Source organism: Notamacropus eugenii, chromosome 1, assembly GCF_028372415.1.
Source record: "Notamacropus eugenii isolate mMacEug1 chromosome 1, mMacEug1.pri_v2, whole genome shotgun sequence".
NCBI classification, from domain to species: Eukaryota; Metazoa; Chordata; class Mammalia; order Diprotodontia; family Macropodidae; genus Notamacropus; species Notamacropus eugenii.
This window is the reverse complement of record NC_092872.1, coordinates 414,429,905-414,455,023: the sequence shown is the minus strand read 5'-3', so window position 1 is coordinate 414,455,023 and position 25,119 is coordinate 414,429,905. Positions and strand designations below refer to the sequence as shown.

At 49.5% G+C, this 25,119-nt stretch overlaps 1 protein-coding gene across 5 annotated transcripts; it reads left to right on the top strand.

Moving 5' to 3' along the window:
• The first annotated feature begins 4,286 nt into the window (after window positions 1-4,286).
• GRK6 (G protein-coupled receptor kinase 6) lies at window positions 4,287-25,119 on the top strand. 5 transcript variants are annotated; one of them, XM_072631178.1, is made up of 17 exons: window positions 4,287-4,595; window positions 9,302-9,397; window positions 12,400-12,512; window positions 12,816-12,893; window positions 13,941-14,041; window positions 14,263-14,355; window positions 14,675-14,738; window positions 19,002-19,142; window positions 19,815-20,005; window positions 20,727-20,764; window positions 20,841-20,930; window positions 21,825-22,033; window positions 22,125-22,262; window positions 22,687-22,824; window positions 22,968-23,102; window positions 23,411-23,412; window positions 24,196-25,119. In XM_072631178.1, exons 1-17 carry the CDS (start codon window positions 4,544-4,546, stop codon window positions 24,284-24,286), a joined length of 1,770 nt encoding a protein of 589 aa, XP_072487279.1. In that variant the 5' UTR covers window positions 4,287-4,543; the 3' UTR covers window positions 24,287-25,119. The 5 variants fall into 5 exon arrangements, with proteins under 5 accessions (XP_072487279.1, XP_072487276.1, XP_072487278.1 ...); XM_072631175.1 differs by lacking the exon at window positions 23,411-23,412; XM_072631177.1 differs by lacking the exon at window positions 24,196-25,119 and having other exon boundaries at window positions 23,411-24,181.

Below are 25,119 nucleotides of genomic sequence, written 5' to 3'. Positions count from 1 at the left end.
TGCCCATTTTGGGCAGCAGCAATTGCATCAGTGGAAGGCTGCACCTAGAAGACCACCTAGCCCAGCAAAGAGCTCCCAGTCTCTGAGGTATCTTCTCTCCTGTCTACCTGTAAGGAAAAGTCTAGAAAGTTGAACTGAAACATCTGAATAGGATATCCTTTCCAAGGACAAAGTCCCAAAGGGGAGAGCTTTGATTGTGCACCCTATCTTCCAATCTCTTGAGTAGCTCCATCCTTTCCCCAAATTCCCACTTAGGTGCTAGACCCTGCTACATGTAGAAATCTAAACAGAAGCCATACACAGGCTACATTTGGAGATTTCTAAGAGTAAATTTTGGTAGGGGCAGATGAACCAAAGACATATTTTAAAATTATCTCCTGATTCATATGAGCCCAGAGCTTGTAGGAGATAATCATGAACCACAAGTCACACCAGATATATTCTGAGCTTTGAGGAAAAGAATGTAGGGGAGGCCAGTGCTTGATACCTGAAGCCAGGCCTTAGCAATGACAAACAGAGACCTGTTTGGAACAAGACATTTTCGACCCAGCCCTGGTGTTCTTTTGAACTCTACCTTTTGGTTACAGGATTGTAGAACAGTAGCATCTGAAAGGACTCTAGTTCCAACCCTATTTTATAAAGGAGAAAATAGAATCTCAGAGAGATTAGGTGACTTGCCCAAGGTCACACAAGTAGTAAGTAGTAGAGCCAAGATTCTAATTCATCTTCTGACTCCAAATCTAGTGCTTTTTCTGTTATAATATTCCAGTTCAAACATACTACCTAACACAGACCCTTGCTCAACATTCCTCTATCTATGAGATCTTAGCTGCTCTCTCAGAGGTGAGAAAGCGTGATGTACTAGAAAGAATAGGAAGGCAGCCTGGTGCAATCAGAGAGCACTGGATTTGGAATAAGAAGGTCTTAATTCAGCTCTGTGTCTTGGGCAAGTCACTTCCTTTATTGGATTTATTTCCTTATCTATCAACTGGCTTAGAAGATTTCTAGGGTCCAGGAGCTTCCACTCAAGATCCCTCTGAAGTTCTAGGGTTTAGGCTCCCTTCCAGCTCTTATAATCTATTTCATCAAGATCTGAGTTACAGTCTGGTTCATACCTTCTATGGTTTTACAAAAACCAGTCCATCCAGATAGGGAAGGAAGCTGACTCTGCTTCTAGGGAGTGAAGGGTTAAAGGTTTAAGGTAGCAGTAAGAAGCTACAAATGAAATTCAGAGTAGCATGGGAAGGTTTATACGAACTGATGATAAGTACAGCCAGAAGAACCTGGAAAAAAATATACACAATGTAACTGGAAAGAACATAAAAACAAAACTGAATGATGTACAATTATAATAACCAAGCTTAGACCTAAAAAAGAGATGAGAAAATGGAATTCCTTCCATCCACCTTTTATTTTTAACAGCAGGAGGAAATTAAAGTTATGGAATATTGTGCCTCCTATCAGACATAGTTGGTGGGTTGCTTGGAATTGAGAACATCCCTTTGTTATGAGGGATGGTTATCTGGATATGGTCTGGGGAAGGATATATTTAGAATTATAATTAATGTTAAAAAAAAAAGATTGCCCCTTTGATATAAGGGAGGATACATTGAGTTCTTTCTCAAGGACAAAGAAAAGTGAGCTTTCAAATGAGTAGTCAGAAGCACCTCACTCATACTGGCCCTCAAAGACTCTATGGTTCCAGCACACAGTGACCCTCCTCTTTCCTTCTTTGAGCAAAGGGACCAGGTAGCCCCAGACACTGAATGGAGAAAGTAGACTGCAAACCTATTTCTAGAGGCAGCACAGAACACACTGGATTTGGGAGTCTGAAGCCTCCGTCTGTCTCTCAGGCCAGGAACTCTCTCCCCTCTCATTTCTGTATTTTAGTTTAATTGGCTTCCCTCAACGCTAAGCTAAAGTTCCACTTTCTACCAGAAACCTTAACCAGTCCCCTTAATTCTAACACCTTCTTTCAGTTGACCATCTCCAATTTACCTTGTACGTAGACTGTTTATAGTTGTTTCCATGTTATCTTCCCTCATCAGACTGTAAAATTTAAGAGCAGGGACTTTTACCTTTCCTTGTAATCTCAGCACCAGCAGGTAGGTGGCACAGTGGATGGACCACCCGGCCTGGTGACAGGAAGGCTAAAGTTCAAATCCGACATTAGACATTTACTAGCTCTTTTCTAGCTGTGTAATCCTGGGCAAATCTTTTAACCCTGCTTGTCTAAGTTTATTCATCTGTAAAAATGAGCTGGATAAGGAAATGGCAAACTACTCCAGTATCTCTACCAAGATAACCCCAAATAGGATCATGAAGAGTGAAACCCAAAGGCATATATTGAATGCTTGTTAAGTGAATGACACTGAACCTTGATAGAAGCCTGGCTTTGCTACTTACTATCTGAATGACCTTTGGCAAAGCCATGTAACTCTTTGAGACTCAATTCCTCCAATTGTAGGGGGGTTGGACTATGTGGCTTCCCAGGCCCCTTCCAACTTTAAAACTGACATTATAAAACCCAAGGCTCTAATCAACAACAGCAAATATTTTTGTTTTTGTTCACCTATGTGAAGTAGGCTTTGAGTACAAACAGTAATAATGAATCACATTTATATAGGGTTTTAAGTACTTTCCTGATAATGAAGTTGGCAATTCAAGTTTCATCCTTATCTTGCAAACCAGGCTTCAGAAAGCTTAACAGATTTGCTCAGCGGAAACCAGTTCTCCTGACTCCAAGTTCAACACTCTTTCCACTATAGAGTCCCTACTGAACATAGCCAGGCTCTTAAGGTGCTCAAAATCTAACTGGAGAGCTAGTGCGGGGCCGGCCTCCAGCACAGGAGGGGGACTCCCTTTCCTCCCCGCCCCACCGCTCCCTGTTTATTCCCCCACACCCCAGCTATTCTGACTTTCCACGGGGATGACCCTAAGGAGAGGGGAGAATCCCGTTCTTGGGCAGTGGGAAATTGGCCTGAGAATCCATTTTCTCATTTGTAAAATGAATGGGGTGTGCGGAGTGGGTGCTAAGGTCCCTTCCAGCTGTAAACATTCTTTGACCCGTCTAGAATACAGGCTGGGACCACTCACTTTGATGAGTTCATCATGCCCACTTCACAGAGGGAGGAAGTTGAAGCTCACCCCTGCCTACCTACCACCCCGGATGTCACGGAAGCCCGTAGGTAGGGAGAGTTCTACCCAATAAGAGGGCTCCAGTAGAGGCTGAAACCATAAAATATGATACCTGATGACGTCAGGGGGCCAATCTGGGAACGACATCCCTTCCCCCTCCCAGAAATGCTTTTAGCAATACTAAATTCTGGCTCTGTGCCCAGACCGCTCGAGTAAGGCTACCCCCATCCCTGCCACTACCACCCACAATGGAACAGCTTCGGGCTTCAGCCCCTGGACCTCCTGGGGCTGGAGCTTCGGGGCTGGGCAGAGCATAAGAGGCTGGGGTGTGTCCTGGAAAATGCATTGCGGGCAGGCGAAGGAGGCTTGAGAAACTGACTCTCCTGCCACGGGAAGAAAGGTTTGTGCTGAGTGCCAAGAACAAAGAGGAGCCCGCGGCAGAGGCTGGGAGCCACTCTGCAGCTGATGGAGCAGAGGCATGCCCAATGCAGAGCTCGGAGTCTCTCCCTGCAAAGGATCACCCAGATCCCTCCGGGAATGGACTGGGCAGGTTCAGTTCCTAGCAGCACAGTCTCCTCTCGCCGTGAGCTACAGGAGGAACTCCCCCAGGTGCCAGTCGGGCGCCGCCCCAGCCCTCGGAAAAGTCACCCCCGGGGCAAAAGAGCCACCGCTCGGGGGCGTACCTTCCAGTGGCTCCACCCCCTAACTAAAATCTCTAATTGTAATGCTGGTCTGAGACTGAGTGAAATTCCTCTCTCCAATCAGAATGGCAATCCAGCTCAAGGGGTGGGGCTTAAGCAATAGGCTGGACTTCTCTGGCTCCCAACCACATTCCGAATGTGAAGGGCTCGTCCGTGATTGGCAGATTTTCAACCAACCAAAACCCTGGAATCCGGAACCCAGGCCGCCGCGCCCTATGCTCGAACCAACCAAGGTGAGATGACGTCCTCAAAGTACCTCCACCTCCTCCTGCAACGCCTTTAGCCGGGGGCTAGTACCTAGTAGGAGGGGTGGGGCGGCGGGCAAGTGGAACCCAATGGACGGCCGGCGCGGGGAGCGTGTGAATTGCAATTGGCAGTGGAAAGTAAACAGTAGGCGGGGAGTAGGCGGGGAGTGGGCGGTCCCGGCGCCGGCACGGCCCCCCGTGGGGAGGGCGGCGGGGGAGTGAGCAGCCGCCGCGGCAGCAGCAGCTGCAGCAGCAGCAGCAGCAGCAGCAGCAGCAGCAGCTCAGCAGCAGTTACAGCAGCGGCAGCAGCAGCTCAGCAGCAGTAGCGGGCGGGCAGCAGGCGGAGGCTGCGGCGGCCCGGGAGGCCGAGGCCGAGGCCGTGGCGGAATCACTGCGATCCTGGCCGGCTAGCTAGCCAAAGGGCGAGCGGGCGAACAGGCGGGCGAGCGTCGGGGCCCCATGGAGCTCGAGAACATCGTAGCGAACACGGTGCTGCTCAAGGCCCGGGAAGGTGAGCCGGGATGGGACCAGGGCTCGGGTCCGACCAGGCTGAGCTCGGGGCAGGGCTAAGGCCAGGTTTGCGCTAGAGGCGGAGACGGCCCAACCTCCGGCGCCGCTCCTGGCCTCCGGTGCCGAACTGAGCCCATTGCTGCTCCCCGCCCGGGGACCGCAGCCCTGGGCCCTGCACGCCCGGGCCCGCGGGCGCACGCGGATGCTCGCCCCGGCCGGAGAGGGACCGGCCACGCGCACAGGAAGGACCCCCCCTTCCGGACCCCGGACCGCCTAGCCCCCTCCCCCGCTCGCTGTTCATCTCCCCACACCCCACCTGCACTGACTTTCCTCGGGGGTGACCCTAAGGAGAGTGGAGAATCCAGTTCTTGGGTTCAGGATCCCCTGGCTTCTTGTCTGTCCTGTGCCCTCCCCGAGCAGCCCCCCAGGGCCTAGCCCCTCTGCGTAATGCTGGGCTGGCGCAGCACCCCTCTGTGTACCCGGGTTTCGTGTTTCCGGCCGAGCGCAGCGGAGCTTGGGGTGCTTGGGTGAACTTGGGGCCCAGGCTTCCTGGCAAGGGGAGCGGGCCAAGCTAAGCTAGACTGGGGACCCCTTTGCTCTTCTGTCTGGAGGCAAGTTAGAGAGAGGTTGGGAGCTGTCTGAGCATCAGGACCCCACTGGTAGAGGGGATGGCCAAAGACAAGGTGTATGTGGGGGAGACCTTGGGGACTGTTCCAGGAAGCTGGTCTTCCGAGCAGTTTTAACTGCTTGGGGGAGCTTTCCAGTTCCAATGGGTGGGCCCTGTGCTGGGGCCCTCTTGCAGACTTGGGCATGCTACTTTGATTCTGTAGACCTAACACACAGCCAAGGTGGTCCTTAATAGGGGTTCGAGAGGGGGTGGTGTCACTGGCCCAATGGGAACATATGGTGGGAACCTGAAAATTTTTCAAGGATGAGTAGACATTCTTCGGGGCCCCCTGAGGTGGAACCCTTGGAAAAGGAATGTATGGGGAGGGGGGAGATCTGGATTAGGTAGTAAGAGTAGTGTAGTGAAATAAATGTTAAATTTGGTGTAGGGTTGGAGTCTTGGTTCTGTCCCTAGTACCTGTGTGAATTTGGGCAAGTCATTTAAATTCTCTGGGCCCTCAATTTTCTCATCCATAAAAGAGAGTTAGAATAACCTCTGAATTGTCTTCTAGCCTTAAATCTCTGATCTTATAATTTTTCTTCTCTTAAACTCTTGCAGCAGTTCAGACCCATCATAGTGCTATGTACAGGCAGGGACCTGGCCACCCTAAATGCTCAGTTGCCAGCATGGTCTGACTGTAGCCATGCTATGGACAGGGAATCTACTACCCTAACAAGCCATCTGCAGGACTCCCTGGTAGGTGTATATTTTTGAGTGACCCCTGGGGGACAACACTTCTCTGCCACATCCACATGCCAACTGAAGATCTTGGGGAATATAAGACCCACATGGCCTCAGGACAGACATAACTAGCAGCTTCCATGGCTTTGTAGGTAAGGCCTTCCTTATGCCAGGATGGGGGCCCAGTTGGTAATGGCCATTGCTGGTTCATAGCTCTTGAGCCATTGCCAGACCAACTTCGTCTCTCAGCTCTCCTAATTGTTACCTGTGTGACCTTGGACAGGTCACATAACATCTAACTTAAATTTCTTCCTCTGTAAAATGAGCTAGTTGCACTAAATGATCTCTAAGCCCTCTTCTACCTCTAAATCTATGGTCTAGACTCTAGAATCATATGGTTTCTGCTCCTTAAGGGCAGTAACTGTTTTTAATTTTGTCTTGGTATTCTGAGTGCATTCTAGTACAATGCCTTTTTTGTCTCTTTTTCTTTTTGGGGGGCGTGGGGTGGGGTGCCACAGACCTTCGATTTTTATCAGTATAGGGAACTTCCAGTGAGGAAACTCTCCCCACCAATCCGGGTTGGCACCTGTTCTACAATCCTCTGAAATCATTTACCTGAAATGTAGTGGATGCAAGAAATGCTTGTTCAATTGAATTGTCCAGAAAATTCTGCCTCTCTTCTGATGGGCTTTCTCTACTTTATTCTACATATATAAGGATAGGCATTCTCTATTTCATTATCTTTATCACACACACACACACACACACACACACACACACACACACACACACACACACACACACACACACACACACACACACACACACACACACACACACACACACACACACACACACACACACACACACACACCATGGTGGGGGGCATAGGGGTGAGGCACAGGCTGTGCTAAGGATCAGCTTGGGTTAAAGAGTCCCTAGACTCAGGTGTTAAGAGCACTGTGACCTTCCAAACCAATAGCCTCTTTGCCTTTTCACTCCTGTCCCTTCTAAGCTTTTTTTGACACAAACCAGCTGAACCTGGGTTGGTTGGCAATAATTAGTCCCCATTAGATCCTCAGATCAGCCCCAGCTGTGTCTACTATCTTACTTCGGCTGCCTCTTTAGCTCCATGGATTTAGCCTGCTGGATTTCTTAGGCTAGCATTGACTTTTCCTCTAGCTCCAGGAACTTGGCACCACTCAGACAGGCACTGTGGACAGATTGTCTTCCTACCAGAGGTATCCAGGGCTGGGCATAGACACTGGATGTAACCACAAAAGAAGTAGGGGATTATAGTGGCCTCTATATTAGCCCAACTGGGACTAGGTGAGAGAGCCCTTTTTGGACATGTGCTAGTACCTCTGAGGGATAGACTGCTGACCGCTACTGCTTAACTGACCACCCAAGAGGCATCTGGCTGACACACAGCACTGGGCAGCCTGGCTTGGCTTATCTCAGCTCCCTTATCAGGTCAGCCAGACCAGACTTTCCTCCCATCCCCTGAGAGAGACATCTTCTGGTTTCTTTTTTCTGCCTCATCATCCCCCGATGCTGGAGGGGGCAGGGCCCTGGTCAAGCTGGTCCTTCTGCCATGGCTTGTAGACAGCTCGGTGTCTAGGGTTTGGACTGGGGAGAGTAGCTAGGGCATAAATGCATAGCCTGGGTGAGGGAGAACATTGGCTCGTCTAACCTGGCAAGACCAGAGGAGAGAAAAGAATTGATAGGAGCTTAGTGATGCTATGGTACTTCCAGCTGTGATGGGGGGTTTCTAACATTCAAAAACATTTTGGGGGAGTGAAACTTAACATAGACAGCTTTTATGGGCCCAGAGTAGGGTCTGAAACTGAAATTCATCTGGTTCCCAAGGACCGATTTTTAGGCCCAGAATTTCCTTATAAGAAGGAAAAGCTTTCTCCTCACCCTTCCCTTCTCTTTCCCTTTCTAAGTCTTCTTTTTCCCCCTGAGAATATGCTCTGGGAAGAAAGGGGACAGGTGCCTAGATTTTGGGTGGGGAAGAGGAAGAAGCAGGGGATAGGGTGGGGACAGGATATTTGCATGAGACTTTCTGCAGCAACCTTGATGTGGCCTAAAGAGGGGTGGGAGGAAGTAGCTTGTGGGGAAAGGGAAGATGGGGTGGTTAAAACACATGAATGACCTGTAGAAGGTGAAGGCTTGTTGGAGAAGCTTCCCCTGGGCCTCTCCCTTTTCTTCTGGTCTCCTCTTGAAGCCTCAGAGCCCCCACACTATTAGAGAAGAGATGGGGAAAAACATTTTTCTGTTCTAAAAGAATCATAACTGGGCCTGAGGCTGATGCAGGGGCTCAGCCTGCAGGCACCCTTGTTGCTGAGTGAAGCAACCATCAGAGGGCAGGCCCCTACAGGCAGGGGTGGAAGGGAAGGATTTCCCAACGGACATTATCATACACTTCCTCTTTGCCTAGCCTTGAGTCATTTTGCCCCACTTATATTCTAGGTAGTCCTGGGCTACAGAGTACTCCCCATCTTGACCTCTGTCCAGCACTCAGTGGATATCTACAGAGCATCCCTGTCAGCTCTCTCTGAAATCCCCCAAAAGAGAAAGCTAAGGGAAGCTGGCTTTGGGGGTAGCTATAGCCCCAATTCCCTAGACTACCTAGACCACTGTTTCTTATCTTTGATAGGGTTTTAGGATTTTAGAACTAGAAAGGACCTTAGAGGTTATCTCTTCCACTCCTCTCATTTTACAGGTGAGGAAACTGAGGCCCAGAGAGGGAAAGTTATTTGCCCAAGGTCACACAGGTAGGAAGTAACAGAGCTAGAATTAGCTTCTAAATCCAATACTCATTTTACCATGCAATGTTCTTTTGTTGTTCTTTTTTTTCAATTATCAAACACTTATTTTTTTTCTCCCTCCTACTTCCTTTCCTAGGTTGGGATTGGGGGCATGGGGGGAACACAAACAGAAAAGCCAGACTTTTATAACAAATCAGCACAGCCAAGTAAAACAAATTTCCATATGATACCTTGTTCTTTCAGTAGAACCTATGAGGTACCTTGTCTAAGTATGTCTCACACCATCCCATGGGGCCCAGAAGTCACCATGAACTGTAGACCAAGCCTTCCCTCCCCTGCACAGAGGAAAGGAGTTAGGAAAGCCTGGGACCAAGCTGTATAAATCCCAGTTCTCTTCTCCAGAAACTCCCAGAGCCTGGGGAAGGACAGGGATGTAGGCAGAGGTAGACTACCACGGGGTAGGGGTGGGAGCAGTAACAAGGAGGTTGAGACTTTCACTGGGCCTTGAAGCTGGGAGGTCCAGGGAATAAAGAACAACACCCCACCCAGTCACCTTGTTCCCTAATCCTCCCATAACCCTCACAGGTGGTGGTGGCAACAGGAAAGGAAAAAGCAAGAAATGGCGACAGATGCTTCAGTTCCCTCACATCAGCCTGTGCGAGGATCTTCGTCAAAGTGTGGGTAAGGATGGGCAGCTGCTCCTTAAGGCCCCTGCCTGAGGGGCACTGGGGCAGGCTGCCTGAAAGTGCTAGGCCCTGGTCCCAGCCCCAGCTCAAACATACTCTAGGTGACCCCCAAGCCCATCATTCCACTTCTCTGGGCCTTCGTTCCTCAAAGAGGGGCTACAGATGATGACTGAAGGTCTATAGTCAGGTGGTTCTAGCCTGAGAGGTAGGAGCCTGCCCAAGGCTGCTCCTGCACCTTTGCCGCAGCCATCCAGAGTACATCTGAGCCCAGCCTGCTGAGTTTACCAGGTGTGGTTTGGGACGAATTGTTCCCCCATTTAGGGAGGGGGCGTGGCAGGAAGCCAAGCTGTGTGCACCACCCACGCCTCATCCCCCCCCAAGAAGGTTTCAGTTCCTGAGCCTGGGTAGGGGGAAGGCCTGCTCCACCCCAAACTTAGAGCTTCCTGGGCCTTGGTGTTTGCAGGCCGCCCCAGCCCTGCTGCACAGAAAGAAGACTTCTAGGAAGAAGGCAGGGTATCTGAGAGGAGGGGCAGGGACCAACCTCAACTGTCCTTCCTCAGCCTGAACAGGGCCTATTCTCTGGCTGGGTTAACTGAGTCCAGAAAGGATGATTGATGTGTGTCCCTCGGGGAGTGGGGAGCATCCACAGCTGGGGGATATTTTCTGGGTAGCCAGCCAGCTTTCCTCAGCCATCAGCTTTACTGAACTCAAGCCCCCTCCCAGTGTGCTTTGCTGTGAGGAGAATGGAGAGGAGGAGGAGGCCCAGCCCTGCCCTCAGGGAGCTCACCGTCTGGGTTGGGGTCACAGCCCATGAAATGTTAAATCATGCTAGAGTTTGAAGGGAGTTGGGATATAACGATTTGGAACCTTCACACTTAGTAGCTTCTTGCTTATCTCATTGGGCTGTTGTCAAGAAAGTACTTTGTAAACCTGAAAATGTTACAAACATGAACACTGTTACTGTTAACACTTTTGCACTCTAGTGAAAGAAGTACGTGATTTAGAGCCAGGAGGTACTCTATCACTAAACTAGTTATGTGGCCATAAGCATGTCACTTTCTCTCTTGGAGCTCAGTTTCCCCTCTGTAAAGTGAAGGGGTTGGGTTGGGCTAGGTCAGGGGTGTGGAACCTGTGGCCTTGAGGCCATATGTGACCTCCTAGGTCCTCAGGTACAGCCCTTTGACTAAGTCCAAGTTTTACAGAATAAATCTTTTTATTAAGGGGATTGAGGGCCTAGAAGGCACCATGTGGCCTGGGCTAGGTGATTGCCAAGGTCTTTACCAACTGTACTATTCTGTAACAGGTTCAGATGAACTGCTTGCAGATGCTTCAGATAGGGGAGAGGAAGGGTTTGAGAGGCTAGTCAATTTCAGAAAAAATTCATTGGGAGAAGGTAGGCTGGAGCCAGCCAGACCTTGTAAGAGGGAGATTAGACAGACCAAGAGTAGACTGGGCTCTGTCCCTACCTATGGCAGCTGTCCATTGGGAGAATAATTGGACCAGACCTTGAGACTTAGAATAGACTTGTTCCTTCCTCTCATGCTCCCAGTGAGGGGTGGGAGTGGTGGTGGTGGTGGTGGTGGTCAGAAACATCCTACTGTGGGATAGTTTCCCAGGTGTCTTCCCTCCCTGACTCCATGCTGGGCTGACCCCAAAAATTTTAGTCCAGGGGTGGGGAACCTGTAGCCTCCAAGGCCACATGTGACCTACTTTAGTCCCTCTTTGCCAGCCTCCAAGGTGGGGCTGAGGCTGGGATATCAGAAGAGATAGTCCCAATGCCTGTTTTAAAAAGGGGAGGGGGGACTCCTCTGGAGGCCATCGAGATTTGCCATCTCTCTTCCCCCTAACATTTGAGACAGAGTGGGTACCTCTCTACCCTTGAGTCCTGTATTCTTTTTTTTGTTTTGTTTTCCCCAAATTTATTAATTTATTTGTTTTCAGTTTTCAGCAATCACTTCCATAAGTTCCAAATTTTCTCCCTCTCACCAAGACAGCATGCAGTCTTACATGGGTTCTACACATGCATTCCTATTAAATACATTTTCGCATTAGTCATGTTGCATAGAAGAGTTAAAACAAATGGGAGAAACCATGAGAAAAATAAAACATAAAAAAGGAGAAAATAGTCTGCTTCATTCTGCATGCAGACTCCATAGTTCTTTCTCTGGATATAGATGGCATTTTGAATCGAGTCCTTTGGGAATGTTTTAGGTCCTTGCATTGCTGTGTCTATTAGAAACAGTCCTTGCACACTGTGGCTGTTACTGTGTATAATGTTTTCCTGGTTCTGTTTGTTTCACTTAGCATCAGTTCATATAAGTCTTTCCAGGTTTTTCTGAAGTCCACCTGTTCACCATTTCTTATAGCGCAATAGTATTCCATTACATTCATATACCACAACTTATTCAGCCATTCCTCGATTGATGGGCATCCCCTCGATTTCCAGCTCTTATGAGCCCTGTATTCTTGAAAGCTACACAGGAAACCCCTGCTCTGTCCTCCATGGTACTACACTTAAAACACCCAGGGTACAGGGATGGTCTCCTCTCCTCCCACTCCCTATGGCCTGTTCTGATCAAAGAATCCCTGATACTCATAGTGAGGGCACATGGGAACAATTTTCTCTCCATCTATCTGATAGGTACATAGGATTTAGAAATCACTTAGTCCAATGGCTAAGTAAAAGTGAAGTGAAGTGACTTACCTAGGGAGAAGAAGTAGAACCAGACTTCAAACTCAGGGCTTTTGACTCTACATCCAGTGCCCTTGATACTACCTCCTTACTGTTTCCTTCCTGTCATGCCTCTTCTAGGAAGCCTTCCCTGACTAGCCCAGCCTCACTTTCTCAATGCTACAAGACCCAGAATACCTGGCCACCACAGTGTCCAGGCCAACTGAGCTGGCCCAACCTCTGCTACGTGGGGGGTGGGAGGGTTACAGGGAGATGGCAGTGCTGCCTGGGCTGAAGGCGGCCACAAATATTCCCTCTGTTTGTAGAGCGGGACTACCACAGCCTGTGTGAGAAGCAACCCATCGGGCACTTGCTCTTCCGGCAATTCTGCGAGACCCGTCCGGAGCTATCCCGATGCATCGGCTTCCTGGATGGAGTGGTAAGTGCTTCCGCTGCCTTCCAATTGCTCCCATGACCAGGGTGAGGGAAACAAGCCTTCTGAGGGTCTCCAGTCCCGGGACTGAGGGTCTGGAAATTCAAGCAGGCTATTCCTACCAGGGATGGTCCCAGGAGAGGGCCATCCTCAGTATCTTCTTGGCCAACGCCTTATCAGACTCTGGTGCTCAAGGACAGTCCAGAAAACCATGCCTTCTACCCCTGAGAAGTCCTGTCTTGGCCCCTTCTGTAATCCCTTCCTTTTTTAGGCTAAGACCTATATGTCTCAGAGTCATTCTTCCTCTAGGCTGAATATGAGGTGACCCCTGATGATAAGCGGAAAGAGGCTGCCCAGAGGCTGATGGAGAGCTACCTGAACCCCAAGGTGAGTGAGTTGCAACTTAAATCTACTAGGGCCAGTGAGAGAGCTTCATCTTGAGATGATGGGGTCTGTCCTTACCAAAAAGTTTGATCTGCATAGCGATGGGAGGTGGGCCTCAGGCCTGGAGCAAGGAGAGAGGCTGGAATTGTGTGGAGTCACTCAGAGCCTTTCTGACAGAAAGACAGACAAGTGGAAAAAACCAGGAGGAACCTTGGAGTTTGGGAGCTCCTCTGGACCTTGAGGGTTGGGCAGTAGTGGTCATCTATACTAAACTCCTAGCACCTTCTAAATATTCTTTCCATAGAAGAGGTACTTAAGCTTTTTGGTGTCCTGGACCCCTTTGGCCATCTGTTGAAACCTACGGATCCTGTCTCAGAAGCATGTTTTTATAAATGTATATAAGAAAATACACAGGACTACAAAAGAAACCAATTTGAAATACAGTTATAAAAATATTTTTTAAAAACAAGTTCAAAAGCCTCGGGTTAAGACCCACTGCCTTCCCTGAAGAGGGTCTTCCATCCTTGGCTAGACACTATATTCTGTCCCCTCAGTTCCTGCCCATGTGTGAGGGCCAGCAGAGAGACTAACTCACTGTGCAGGGTCAAAAGTGGAGACAGGAATTACAAGGCAAGCACAATGTCTGCCATCCTGGTCGCCTCTGTGTGTCCCTTGGCTCTGGCTGTCTACTTGGAATCCTGCTGGAGCACAGCAGAGTACTTTCATGGGGGGGAAGGGGGCGGGGAGCCTGCTCAGTACTTTATGACAACAGGTAGAGCTGCCCGGCAGTGGTAGTGAGCTCATCTCCAGAGGAAGTTAAGAGTCAGGAAGGCCCTAAAAGAAGTATTTCTGAAGGGACTGGGAGTTTGGACTCTCACCAAAGCTCCAACTTTTTCTGAGTTTGTAAGGCCTACAATCCCTTGGTGCATTAGTGTGGCCCAGGAGAAAGCTCAGCTCCCCACCTCTGGTGGGAGCTCATTGGGGGTTGGGGTGGGATAAGGAACTCAGCCCTTCACATTGCCTCTTCTCTGCCTCTGCTGGAATCCCCAGTGTACAGACCATATCCCTGAAGTTCCTTCCCAGCTGGTGAGTGCCTGTGCTGAGCGACTTGAGCAGGGGCCCTGCAAAGACCTCTTCAAAGAACTTACCAGGTCAGTCCTGTCCTTCTATTCTGTGGAAATAGGAGGAGGCTAGCCTCCAAGGTCAGCCTGGCAGGGAGGGATGGGAAAAATGCTATCCTCACAGGTGTGCTCTGACCTGGGAGAGCCCACTACAGCTGGGAAAGCTGCCATCCCAATCACCCCCTGTCCTAGGGGGCTTCCTGTGTGATGACCGAAGCCAGGCAAGGCTTCAACATTAATTCCACCCCCAGATTGACCCATGAATACCTGAGCGTGGCCCCCTTTGCGGATTACCTCGACAGCATCTACTTCAATCGATTCCTCCAGTGGAAATGGATGGAAAGGTGAATATAACTACCTTTGTTGTACTTAAAGCATGGGGGGCTGGGGGCCCAGGAGGAATGTATGTAGCGAGCAGTTGGAAGGAAGGGATTTTGATGGGAAATTGGCTGGGGGAGCCTGTGATCTTGGATGGGGTTCGTGAGACTTACCCTGAACTGGAAAAGGAGAGACTAAATACCCACCTCCTTCTCATTTCCACCTGTAGATCTGCTTCTCCCCATTCTCATACTCCAGCACTACCCAGACATAACCTTCCCACCTCAACTATGCCCACCTTGGGAGCCCCTGGTAATTCTTCTCCTTTCACCTTTCCCTCTGCAGGCAGCCAGTGACTAAAAACACCTTCCGCCAGTACCGTGTACTGGGCAAGGGTGGCTTTGGGGAGGTGAGTGGCTTTGAATGCAATGGAATCTGTGAGGAAACTGATCCTTTGGTTGGCAGCAAGGGGGCTTGGTGTTCCTGCCAAGGAGATGTTGCTTCCTGTGTATGCTGCCTCACTCTCTCATCTCAAAGTTTTGGGGATGGCAATGCCCTTTGTGTCTTATCCTACTGCTGCCATCACTTGTAGAGACATAGCCCAGGTGAGAAAGAGTGGCAGCACGCCCCTAGATCCTCACCTCCTTGGGTTTCCTTCTCTGATAGGCCAGAACCAAGGTCTGTTCTTGTCTCTTTGTCTGCACTGCCCCAGTCTTTGCCTGATTTGGGAAACAAGATAGGAGGGAAAAAAAACTCAATTCCATTGAGACAAGCTCAGAGCATTTGAGGAAAGAGTAACTGTAAACTTGGCCATGGCAACTAAGTGGAAGGATCCTTGTTCCATTTATGATGCAGAACATGGACTCAGGAAGACTTCTGTCCAAATACTGGCTCTAAAGTTTAATAACTTTAGGAATCTCTGATCCTCAGTTTTCCCCTCTGTAAAATGGGAATACTAGATCTTTCCCTACCTCCTTGATAGGGTTGTTTTGCTAAAAAGGTTTTGTAAAAACAGCAGAAGTGAACATCTGCTGCTGCTGCTACTCCTGCTACTACTATTAGAATGCCTCATCAGGGTATGAAGGTGACCTTGAGCTTTCAAAGGCCATTTTGATTGAGTATAAGTTCTTTCACCAAGTCAAAAAGACTTTTAATACAGTGCCAGTGACAGAGTCTGCTGTCTGAGGACTAGCCCAGTAGGTACTGAATTTACTGGTGGTGGCAACTCGAAAAAGAAACAAAAATGTAAAATGGCTCTTGGACCTATGGGGCCAACTTTTCATTGCTGGCAGAAAAGGAGGCTGAGCAGGTAAGATCCATGTTTAGGGTATCCATAGGCACTAAGTTTTAGGTACTCTCAATAGGAGATCTCTCACCTGTGAATTGACATATTATTGAAATTACTAAACCACATCAATATTGACATTCTTAAGATAAACAAAGGTTGAATACAAATGGAAATTGCAGCTAATTAGGGAAGTAAATAAAGACTTGGTAGAGTTGACTTAACTGTGCGTCCAAAAGAAACAAGAAACACCATTTAATGGCATGCTTGGTCATCTCTCATTGTGATGCTTTTAATGAGAATAAGCAGAAAGACCATGGAAGAGAATGCTTGTAGCTTATACGCTTTTTGTCGCAGACAATGAGTAGAGAAATTCTATGACAAACTAAATAAGGTTCTCCAAACCAAATCAATCCATCCCTTTATATTTGGTGACTATAATGCAAGATGGAAAGATGTCCGAAAGTCCTGCATGGTACAGTGCAAGAATGCTGGGGTCGGAGGAGCTGGGCTCCTACCCCATGGCTGGTCCTCACTACCTTTTTGACTTTGGGCAAGTCATTTAATCTCCCTGAGCCTCAGTTTCCTCATCTGTAAAATGGAGTTGGTCTTAATGTCACTGAGCTCCTGTCCAGCTCTAAATCTAAGATCCTAAGTATGTTGGGAAATATTCAGTTTTATGAAACAAAAGAGGCCAAAGACTTATGGACTACTCAGAAGCTTCATGTCTACATATTATGAATACTTCAGTAAGTAAGTTAGAAGGCGTTGGAGGACAACATCACAAAAAATGAAATTGACTATGCTGACAGGAAACAGCTGGTTAAATGCTATGGAAATCATATCAAAATTAACCATCTCTGTGCTGTCAGATCATCCACTGGGGAGGGAGGATCAAAAGTCAGCATCAGCCTGGAAGAAAGGCCAGAGAGAAGGACTACTAGCCTCAGCCTGGCTTATTTCAAGCAAGTTGTTGATATCAAGAAGACAACCAGGGATCTTGATTTTTCACCATTTTCTGCAGGTGTTAACCAATATTAAGCAGTCACCAGCCACCACAGGGAGGCCAAAGGAGCCTAGAATATCATGACCTTCCTGAGCAAACGCTGGATCTCTTTGCCAAGGGGAGAGATAAGGAAACCAGGAACAGAATGAGTTTAAAATACAAGCACCAAGTACATTTGCAAACACTACAGAGGAGAATTGTCAAAGATGACCAACTGCATCATCTCAAAGAGCATTAAAAAGCAGTGCAGGCAAAACAAGTCTGTAAATCTTGACTTGAGACAACAAATAGAGTAGAAGTAAAGCAGGTGTGTCAGGACCATCCATTTGCATCAGTGACGGTAAAACCACCACATTTAATTCTGAATACTCAGTCCTTAAAGACAGAGTGAAAATGGCACTTAAGAACATGAAGCCAGAAAAAAGTGCCTGGACTGGACCAAGATACACACAGAATGTCCTTGCTGGAAGCAATGGTATCCTGAGAAGCATCAAGCTACAAGCTACCTGTTTAGGGGGAGAAGATGCCAAAAATGTTTTTTTTTTAAAAATTGTGTGAGATACTATCAGAAAAGGTGATGCCATTTCCCACAGCAGACTCCATCCTCAAGGTCACATAATTAATAGCTAATGTATATAGTACTTACTACATGGCAGGTACTGTGCTGAAGGTTTTACAATTGTTATCTAATTTGATCCTTAGGACAACCCTGGGAGGAAGGTACTACTATTATCCTTATTTTACTGATGAGGAAACTGCGGCAGATAGAAGTTAAGTCACTTGCCTGGGGCCACACCCATTGTATTTATTGTTTGTTGATACCAAAAAAGAAAAATAAGTCCAAACTCATTTGACTTGGTAGAGTAAGATATAGAGTAGGATACAGTCTTACAGGCTCTACCAAGGTTTGCCTCATCCCTGTGCAAAGGGATGCATGAATGCAGAGATGATGGATTACTAACATCCATAAAATAGGAAGGTTGTGGATGCCTGCTTAAGGTTTCACCAGAATTGTGGAAATGTCTCACAAAAGGTTCAAAAGGAAGAGGAATTCTCTCTGAACAGTTTTGAGATTTTTCTATCGATATTAACTAATGGTATTCTAAACTGTAATTTTTGTCCAGTAACTAGTGAATTGCGTTGTTATTCACAGAACTGAACCTATATTGACAATTGGTTATAGTAACATCAAGCAAGACAGAAAACGGGGAGATGAGTGCCTGCCAAAGATGCTCACATTTGCAAATGGCACACTGATTAATCTAGCCCTGGTGCATTTTGGAGCTCCTTGGTGAGTTCCTTCCTTATTCAAAAAATTGATTCACAATTCATGTAGGGATGAAAGATTGAACCTGTGATTTCCTTGGCATGGTATACTCTCAGAAGAGGAAACTCCCTCTACTAGTGCTAGTCAGCACCTCTACAACTTTGTCATCTCTAGAGTACCTGGAGGTTAAGTGACTTGCCCAGGGTCTCACAGCCAAGTATGTGTCAGAGACTTGAGCCCAGTCTTTGTGGTTCTGTGGCCAGTTCTATCTATTGTACCACACTGCCTCTTCATATAGGAAAAACTAAATGGATGACAAGTGCCAATTGCCTAAACACACAGTAGAGTTGATATATCTATCCTGGAATGAACAGTGAGGTGGGCCCATAATTGAAGGTGATTAGGAAGAGAAGGGAAGAGCAAGCTGCATTTGCTCATTGTTCCCAAGCTTCTCCCTAACATATGGCCTCAACTATTTAAGACAACGATTCTCCTGGTTGTGCTCTGCAGTTGTGGATTTTAAACACCACAGTCACCAAAAAATCAAAGGTCCATGGAGAGATGCAGCATACTTACACTAATGACATCTGCACAGAAAATGGCAGAAGGAACATCATCCAGATGATGGAGAATATTTGGATGGCCCTTCCATGCAGGATCAAAAGTCACACAGGATGAAAAGGCAGGATGGAGAGAGGGGGTGTGCTAGAGAATGTCCACGTTGATGAGATCATAGGGCCATTGACATATCATTATATCTACCGAGGAATGATTCACTTTGGTTCCCTGGTAAAGTTTCCTTTTATCTCAATTGTGCCAGAATGGGATTTAAAGGGAAAAGAGCCTTACTCTTCCCCAGACCAGGAGAGCTGGTAGAATCTGGAGAACCTAGGACTGAGCAGACACTAGGGGCAGTGCAGACCAAGGGGCCTTAGGAAACTCTGATAGAAGATGAATCTGAGATTGGGTAAGAGAGTGCACACTGCCCCTCCATCTGGGGTTTGGGGGCTAAGAGCAGGGCCTGGAAGATGGCTTCTTGAATCAAAAAGACCATTGGGCAGGGCTGAGTAGAACACATCCTCACTGGACACCCCTACCTGTTGTCCCCCCCCAGGTCTGTGCGTGCCAGGTGCGAGCAACAGGCAAGATGTATGCCTGCAAGAAGCTAGAGAAAAAGCGAATCAAGAAAAGGAAAGGAGAGGCCATGGCCCTGAATGAGAAGCAGATCCTGGAGAAAGTGAACAGTAGGTTTGTAGTAAGTACAGAGGAGGCCTTTTCCTTTCCCCCCGGTCACCTCCCAGAGAGGCCTCTGAGCCTGCCCCCCCACATCCCTTCTGTGCCCCACCTCAGCCACCTTTTTAACCTGGGAGATGTGGGACAATGACTCCTCCCGCTGGGCCAGCATCTCCAAATGCTCCCCAGGAGGCCATGGCTTTGTGCCTGGGGAAAGCTGCAGCCGTTCCCCATAAGGCATCAATTCCCTCACATCCCAAGGTAGTTTCTTAATCACACCTGGGAAGTATGTGAATGAGGCAATTATAATCTGGCCCACAGGGAACTGGCCAGAACTGTGTGTGCCATGCCATGCCTATGTCTGGCTCTACTTTACTTTCTCTCTCTCTCTCTCTCACCAATCTGGGGCTTCAAGGAAGGGCCCCTAGGCCTTGGCCCAACAACCACATTGGTGCCCACCGGGACCCCTCCCTGCTTCTGCTCTGTGAAGTGAGCTTGAAGGATAGACACCACCTCCCCCCCCCCAGGACTGACATGGCCCTCTTATCCCACCAGTCACTCACCAGTATATTGTTCATGTGGCCATCTGGATGTAGAACTCAGGATGAGGGGAAGGGTGTGGGTGACCTGGTAGTTACCAAGGAGAGCTAACAGTCCACTATCAAGACACCCATGTCACTGCTGGGTATTGCAGGTAAGCTTGGCGTATGCCTATGAAACGAAGGATGCCCTGTGCCTGGTGCTGACCCTGATGAATGGAGGAGACCTCAAATTCCACATTTATCACATGGGGGAAGCAGGTTTTGAAGAAGCCCGTGCTGTCTTCTACGCAGCTGAGATCTGCTGTGGCCTGGAGGATCTTCACCGGGAGCGGATTGTGTACAGGTAGGCCTGAAGGATAGACACTGGCAGTCTCAGAAAAGGCCTCACCGCCATGTGAGCAGAATCAGCTGAAGAGAGCAGGAAGGCTTGGCCTTGGGGGGAGAAGACTGGCTGACTAGAACCACCCACCACATCCCTCCCTAGGGTTCCCTTACCTGTCCTCTATCTTCAAGTTAGGAGGAGGATTGGACTCTTTTGGGGACCCCAGGGGCCAAAATTGGAACTTGTATGGGAAAGTAGCAGATTTGTACTTAATAGAAAGAACTTCCTGAAAAGTAAAGCTGTCCAGAAATGGAATGAGCCACCTCTAGAAATAGTGAGCTCTCAGTCGCTGAAGGCTTGGAATCAGAGGCTGGATGCCTCCTTGCAGGAATGTTCTAGCTAGGAGTCACGCTGTGGCTAAGCAGGCAGAAAAGAGCTGGGATTGAGTCCTGTATCTGTCAGGTACTTGCTGAGTGACCTTAGACAATTCACTCTCTCTGTTCCTCATTTCCTCATCCCTAGGAGGGGGCTAGTCTAGATGCCATGTTCTAGCTGTAGTGACCTGTGAGTTCCATGAGGTCCTTTCTAGCCCTGAGAGTCTGTGTGCCTTTGGGAACCAGCATTGGGCAAGAAACCTGGTCAAGGCCTGGTTCACAGAGGGGCAAGGTTATCCACACCTAGGGAATGCCCAAGGTTCCAGCCTGTGTCAGGTGTAGCACTAATTCTACCCCTTCTCCCTCAGGGACTTGAAACCAGAGAACATCCTGTTGGATGACCATGGTGAGTGAGGGAGCAGGTGCCTGTGGGGGTTGGGCTGGCTCTTCTAGACACCTTGTGACCAACCCCTCCCTTTCAGGCCACATTCGGATCTCTGATCTTGGACTGGCTGTGTACGTGCCTGAAGGTCAGACCATGAAAGGTCGAGTAGGCACTGTGGGCTACATGGGTGAGTGTCCTCCCTTGCCAATCAAGGCTGCCTTCCTGACTTGGGCTTCTCTACTAGACATACAGGACTAGGGCAGCCTGTTCATCTTCAGCAAAACTGCCTTATACCCCTGCTCTTAATTTCCCTCACTCCTGGTTAGTTTTTATTATAGGCTTTCCAGTACTCCCCATCATTGCTTAGTCCAGACAGACTCCTGTGCCCTTGGCCTCTTTATCAGCCTGTGCACCACCACCACCCCTGCCCAGCCTGTGCCCTTCTTTCCCTGAGAGACAAGGTAGTAAGCCAGTCAAGGAAACTCATTTCTTTCGGGTGAATGAAGATGGAGGCTCTCACAGGGCCTTACCTCTAGCACTGAGGATGTCCAGGCATGGGGAGAACACCTTTATCCTACCAGATCCATTTTATTATACCTTAAGGGAAAATGTTTTCTAAGACACTGTGCTCAAGGGACTAGTGGACAGCTAGCTTTGCCCCAGGCCCTCCCCTCAATGGTGGACCAGCAACAATCTTGTCTACACGTGGCAGTGCCTTGATCCAAGAAGCCTGGTCTGACCCTGTGGCTGCTAAAAATGCCCAACCTGCCTATTTGTGGAAAGTCAAACTGGGGACCACTTGAGGTCCCATACTAATGGGTTATCCTGCCCTGATGAGGCAGTGTGGCTTAGTAAAAGTAGAAAAGGCCCTGAATTTGAAACCAGAAGACCTAAGCTTAAACCCTGCTTCTGCTGCTTCATAGCTCTATGACCTTGGTCAAGTCCCTCCCTTTCTCTGGGCCTCAGTTTCCTCCCCTCCAGAATGAGAGAATGTGATCTTACTTTTTCCCTTCCCTCCTGGAGGCACCTTCCCACGCCTCACCACTGACCCTGATATAGCACTGTGTCCTGTCACCCCCAGCCCCCGAGGTGGTAAAGAACGAGCGGTACACATTCAGCCCAGATTGGTGGGCCCTGGGCTGCCTCCTGTATGAGATGATCGAGGGCCAGTCCCCCTTCCAACAGCGAAAGAAGAAGATAAAGCGAGAAGAGGTGGAGCGGCTGGTGAAGGAGGTAGCGGAGGAATACTCGGGCAAGTTCTCATCCAAAGCTCGTTCTCTGTGCACCTCGGTACGTGGCAGGGCCTCAAGGGCTGGGCCAGAGGAGGCTCCTCCTCCTTCCCCCCCAGCCTGGGAGCCCTGACCTACCTGCCTTTCTGCAGCTTCTGTGCAAAGACCCCCGGGAAAGGCTCGGCTGCCGAGGGGGAGGTGCTCAGGAGGTCAAGGAGCATCCCATCTTCAAACGCATCAACTTTAAGCGGTTGGAGGCTGGGATGCTTGAGCCTCCCTTCAAGCCCGATGTGAGTGCTCCCCCCCTCCCCTGACTTGGGTGGCCCGAGTGGGAGCCAGCTTTGGGGACTGACCAGTGCAAGATTGGGCCGGGCTTCAGCACTGCAACCTGCAGAGTGGGGCCCTTTCAATCCCTGGACACTGGTGCTGTCAAGTGAAGGGAATCAGAAGTCCAGGCCCACAAATCCTGAGGCCATGGGGAACTGGAGAGAAAATGGGCTGGAACGGGATTGAAAGGCCAGGAGCTGACCATAGAGTGGAGTCCCCACTTCCTGCCCTGCCTGGGTATGAGAAGGGACCCAGTACACCCTCAGGAAGATGACCAACACCAGGCAGAGGGTATCCAGGCCCACATAGCCACTGGACCTGTTGGCACTTCCCATTCCCTGGCCTTGCTGACTCACCCAGAGAGCCCCTTTTTCTTCCTCCTTCCAGCCCCAAGCTATTTACTGCAAAGATGTGCTGGATATCGAGCAGTTCTCCACAGTCAAGGGTGTCGAACTGGAGTCTACAGACAATGACTTCTACCAAAAGTTTGCCACAGGGAGTGTGCCCATCCCTTGGCAGAATGAGGTACGTTGACCTGACGTTTGGTGGGGTGGTGAAGGACAAAGAAAGATGGGGAATGAGTCATGCCCTCCCCAGTGAGGCTCCCTGAGGTAGGGTATCCCTGCACTGCACTACCCCCTGACCACGTTCTTATGTCATGGCCACAGATGATTGAGACAGAGTGCTTTAAGGAGTTGAATGTATTCAACATGGATGGAACAGTACCCCCAGACCTCGATTGGAAGGGCTTGCCCTCACCACAGCCCAAAAAGGGCTTGCTACAGCGACTCTTCAGTAGACAGGTAAAAAGCAAACATGTGTTGGGACCCCAGGAGACATCCTCTTTGTTTGGCCTTCCCGATGGAGCTAGACACTCTGGACACTCCCAGGGTGTGCCAGATACTGCTTGAGCCACAACTCCAACCTGAGTCAGGCTCTTTGTGGTCCTGCTCTGGGACTGTGCCCTGATTACAGTTCTGACTAAACTTCCCCTACCTGCTCTTGTGTAGAAGTGGAGGCAGAAGTGGAGGGGAAGCAATCAGTTGCCTCTGCCTCAGGCCTTCCTCCCTCCCTGCCGGGGCCTCATTCATGCTGTGTTTTCTCTTTCCAGAGGTGAGCAGTGTGTGGCTCCCGGTGGGGCCTAATCCCTTCTTCGGCAGTGGCCAAGCGATGTGGGCAAGAGGAGTCCGGTGCCTGGTGCCCTCCCTCCCCCCTTTCTTCCTGCCCACTGCTTCATTCTAAATGCCCCAGAGCCATTAATCCTTGCTTAGCTGCCCTGCCTTCACCAGTTTGGTAGGAGAGGCTCTGACGAAGGGTTCAGTTACCCCTTCCCCATTCTAGTCTGCCGTGTCTCCCTAGAAGCCACCAAGTTTATCCCCAAACACAGTGACTTGGTGGGGGAAAGACACATCCTTCCTAAATGTGAATATGTCCCAGATCACAACCCTGGCTCCTCAGCTTCTGGGAGATGTGATAGAGCCTTCCTTCCTTAAATAAGGCCAGTAGGCTGGAAACCCTTGTTGCTGCCCTGTATCTCAGTTCCCCATGGCTGTAGCCCTCTGTCCTTCAGGTCCATGGCCAACTTCTGGTGCTCAGGCCACATGGGAAGCCTGGGTGGGCTTAGCTAGGTCCCTCTGCTCCTCACCATGTCTTACAAGGTCTTCCCCACTCCGGGCCCCATGCCCCCCTAACTCCAAGTTGTGCAGCTGGCCTCCCAGAATCCCCAGGGTGGGGGTAGCCACTCTGCTCATTCCCTGAGGAATTAGGGGGAGGGTGACCAGGGGCATCCCTGCAACACCTTTGTGACTTCTTGAGTCCAGTAACATTGTTCAACCCTGCCTGCTCTGCTTCCCTCTCTGTCTTCCCCGTCTCTTCTCCCACCCTTCCCTTTTCTAGGACTGTTGTGGGAACTGCAGCGACAGTGAGGAAGAGTCCCCCACCCACCTCTAGCCCAGAGGGCCTGACCCCCACGCCGGGATGGCGGTAGCAGCTGCCCACCTGCCATGTTTACAGTTTTGCACAATTGTCCTTAAAGATGTCTGTAAAGGACCATGGAGGTGCCTCAGAGCTGGGCACCCCCTGCACGTGCCAGGATTGTTCTAAATCTTTGGCTTGCCAGGGTCGTTGTCCTGCACCCTTGGGGGTGGAGCAAGGAGGAGAAATCTGCTATATTCTTCCTTCCCACCCAGCCTGGATGGGGTGCCCTAGGACACCTTTCTAGAGGTGGCAGATCCTGGTTCCCAAACCTTCCCCCTAGGAGTCATTAGAATTTTATATATTTATATATCTGTATGTATGTATATATCAACTGTAGATTTTTAAATCACTGGGCAGAGGAGCCATCTCCCTTCCCACCACTGCCCACAACACTCACTGTGGCCCCTCCCTGGGCCAAAGCAGAGAGGGGGAAGATATTGCCAAACCAAAGGGCCCCACCTGGCCCCCAGGGGCTGCTGGGCAGCTAGTTTGGGTCCCAGGCCCTCCCCCATCACACTCACTGTGTCACCCACCGTGAACTAGTGACAGTTGTGCCTACATATCCCACTGCCTTGTTTCCAGAGGCCTGGCATAGCCTTGTGACTGCTGGAAACTCCCTCCCTGCCTGCTTCCAGATAGGAAACTTTGGGGCCACTTAGTGAGGCCCCAAAGTAAGCCTCCTCTTGGGGACAGAGGTAGCACAGACAGGAAGTCAAGGCCTGGCCTGTGGCTACCACCCCTAGGATCCCCCCACAGGACCAATGCCAACTGCCCAGAGATTTGGGCCTTGTGGACCACACCCTCTGGAAAGTAGTGCATTGTGGAGGTGGGGGAGGGGGTGGG

Excerpts from the sequence above, each read along its gene's own strand:
- GRK6 (XM_072631174.1), top strand. The coding sequence starts at position 4,544 with ATGGAGCTCGAGAACATCGTAGCGAACACGGTGCTGCTCAAGGCCCGG. Across the intron at positions 4,596-9,301 it reads GCTGCTCAAGGCCCGGGAAG|GTGGTGGTGGCAACAGGAAA; the intron begins GTGAGCCGGGAT and ends TAACCCTCACAG. Across the intron at positions 20,006-20,726 it reads CGGGAGCGGATTGTGTACAG|GGACTTGAAACCAGAGAACA; the intron begins GTAGGCCTGAAG and ends CTTCTCCCTCAG.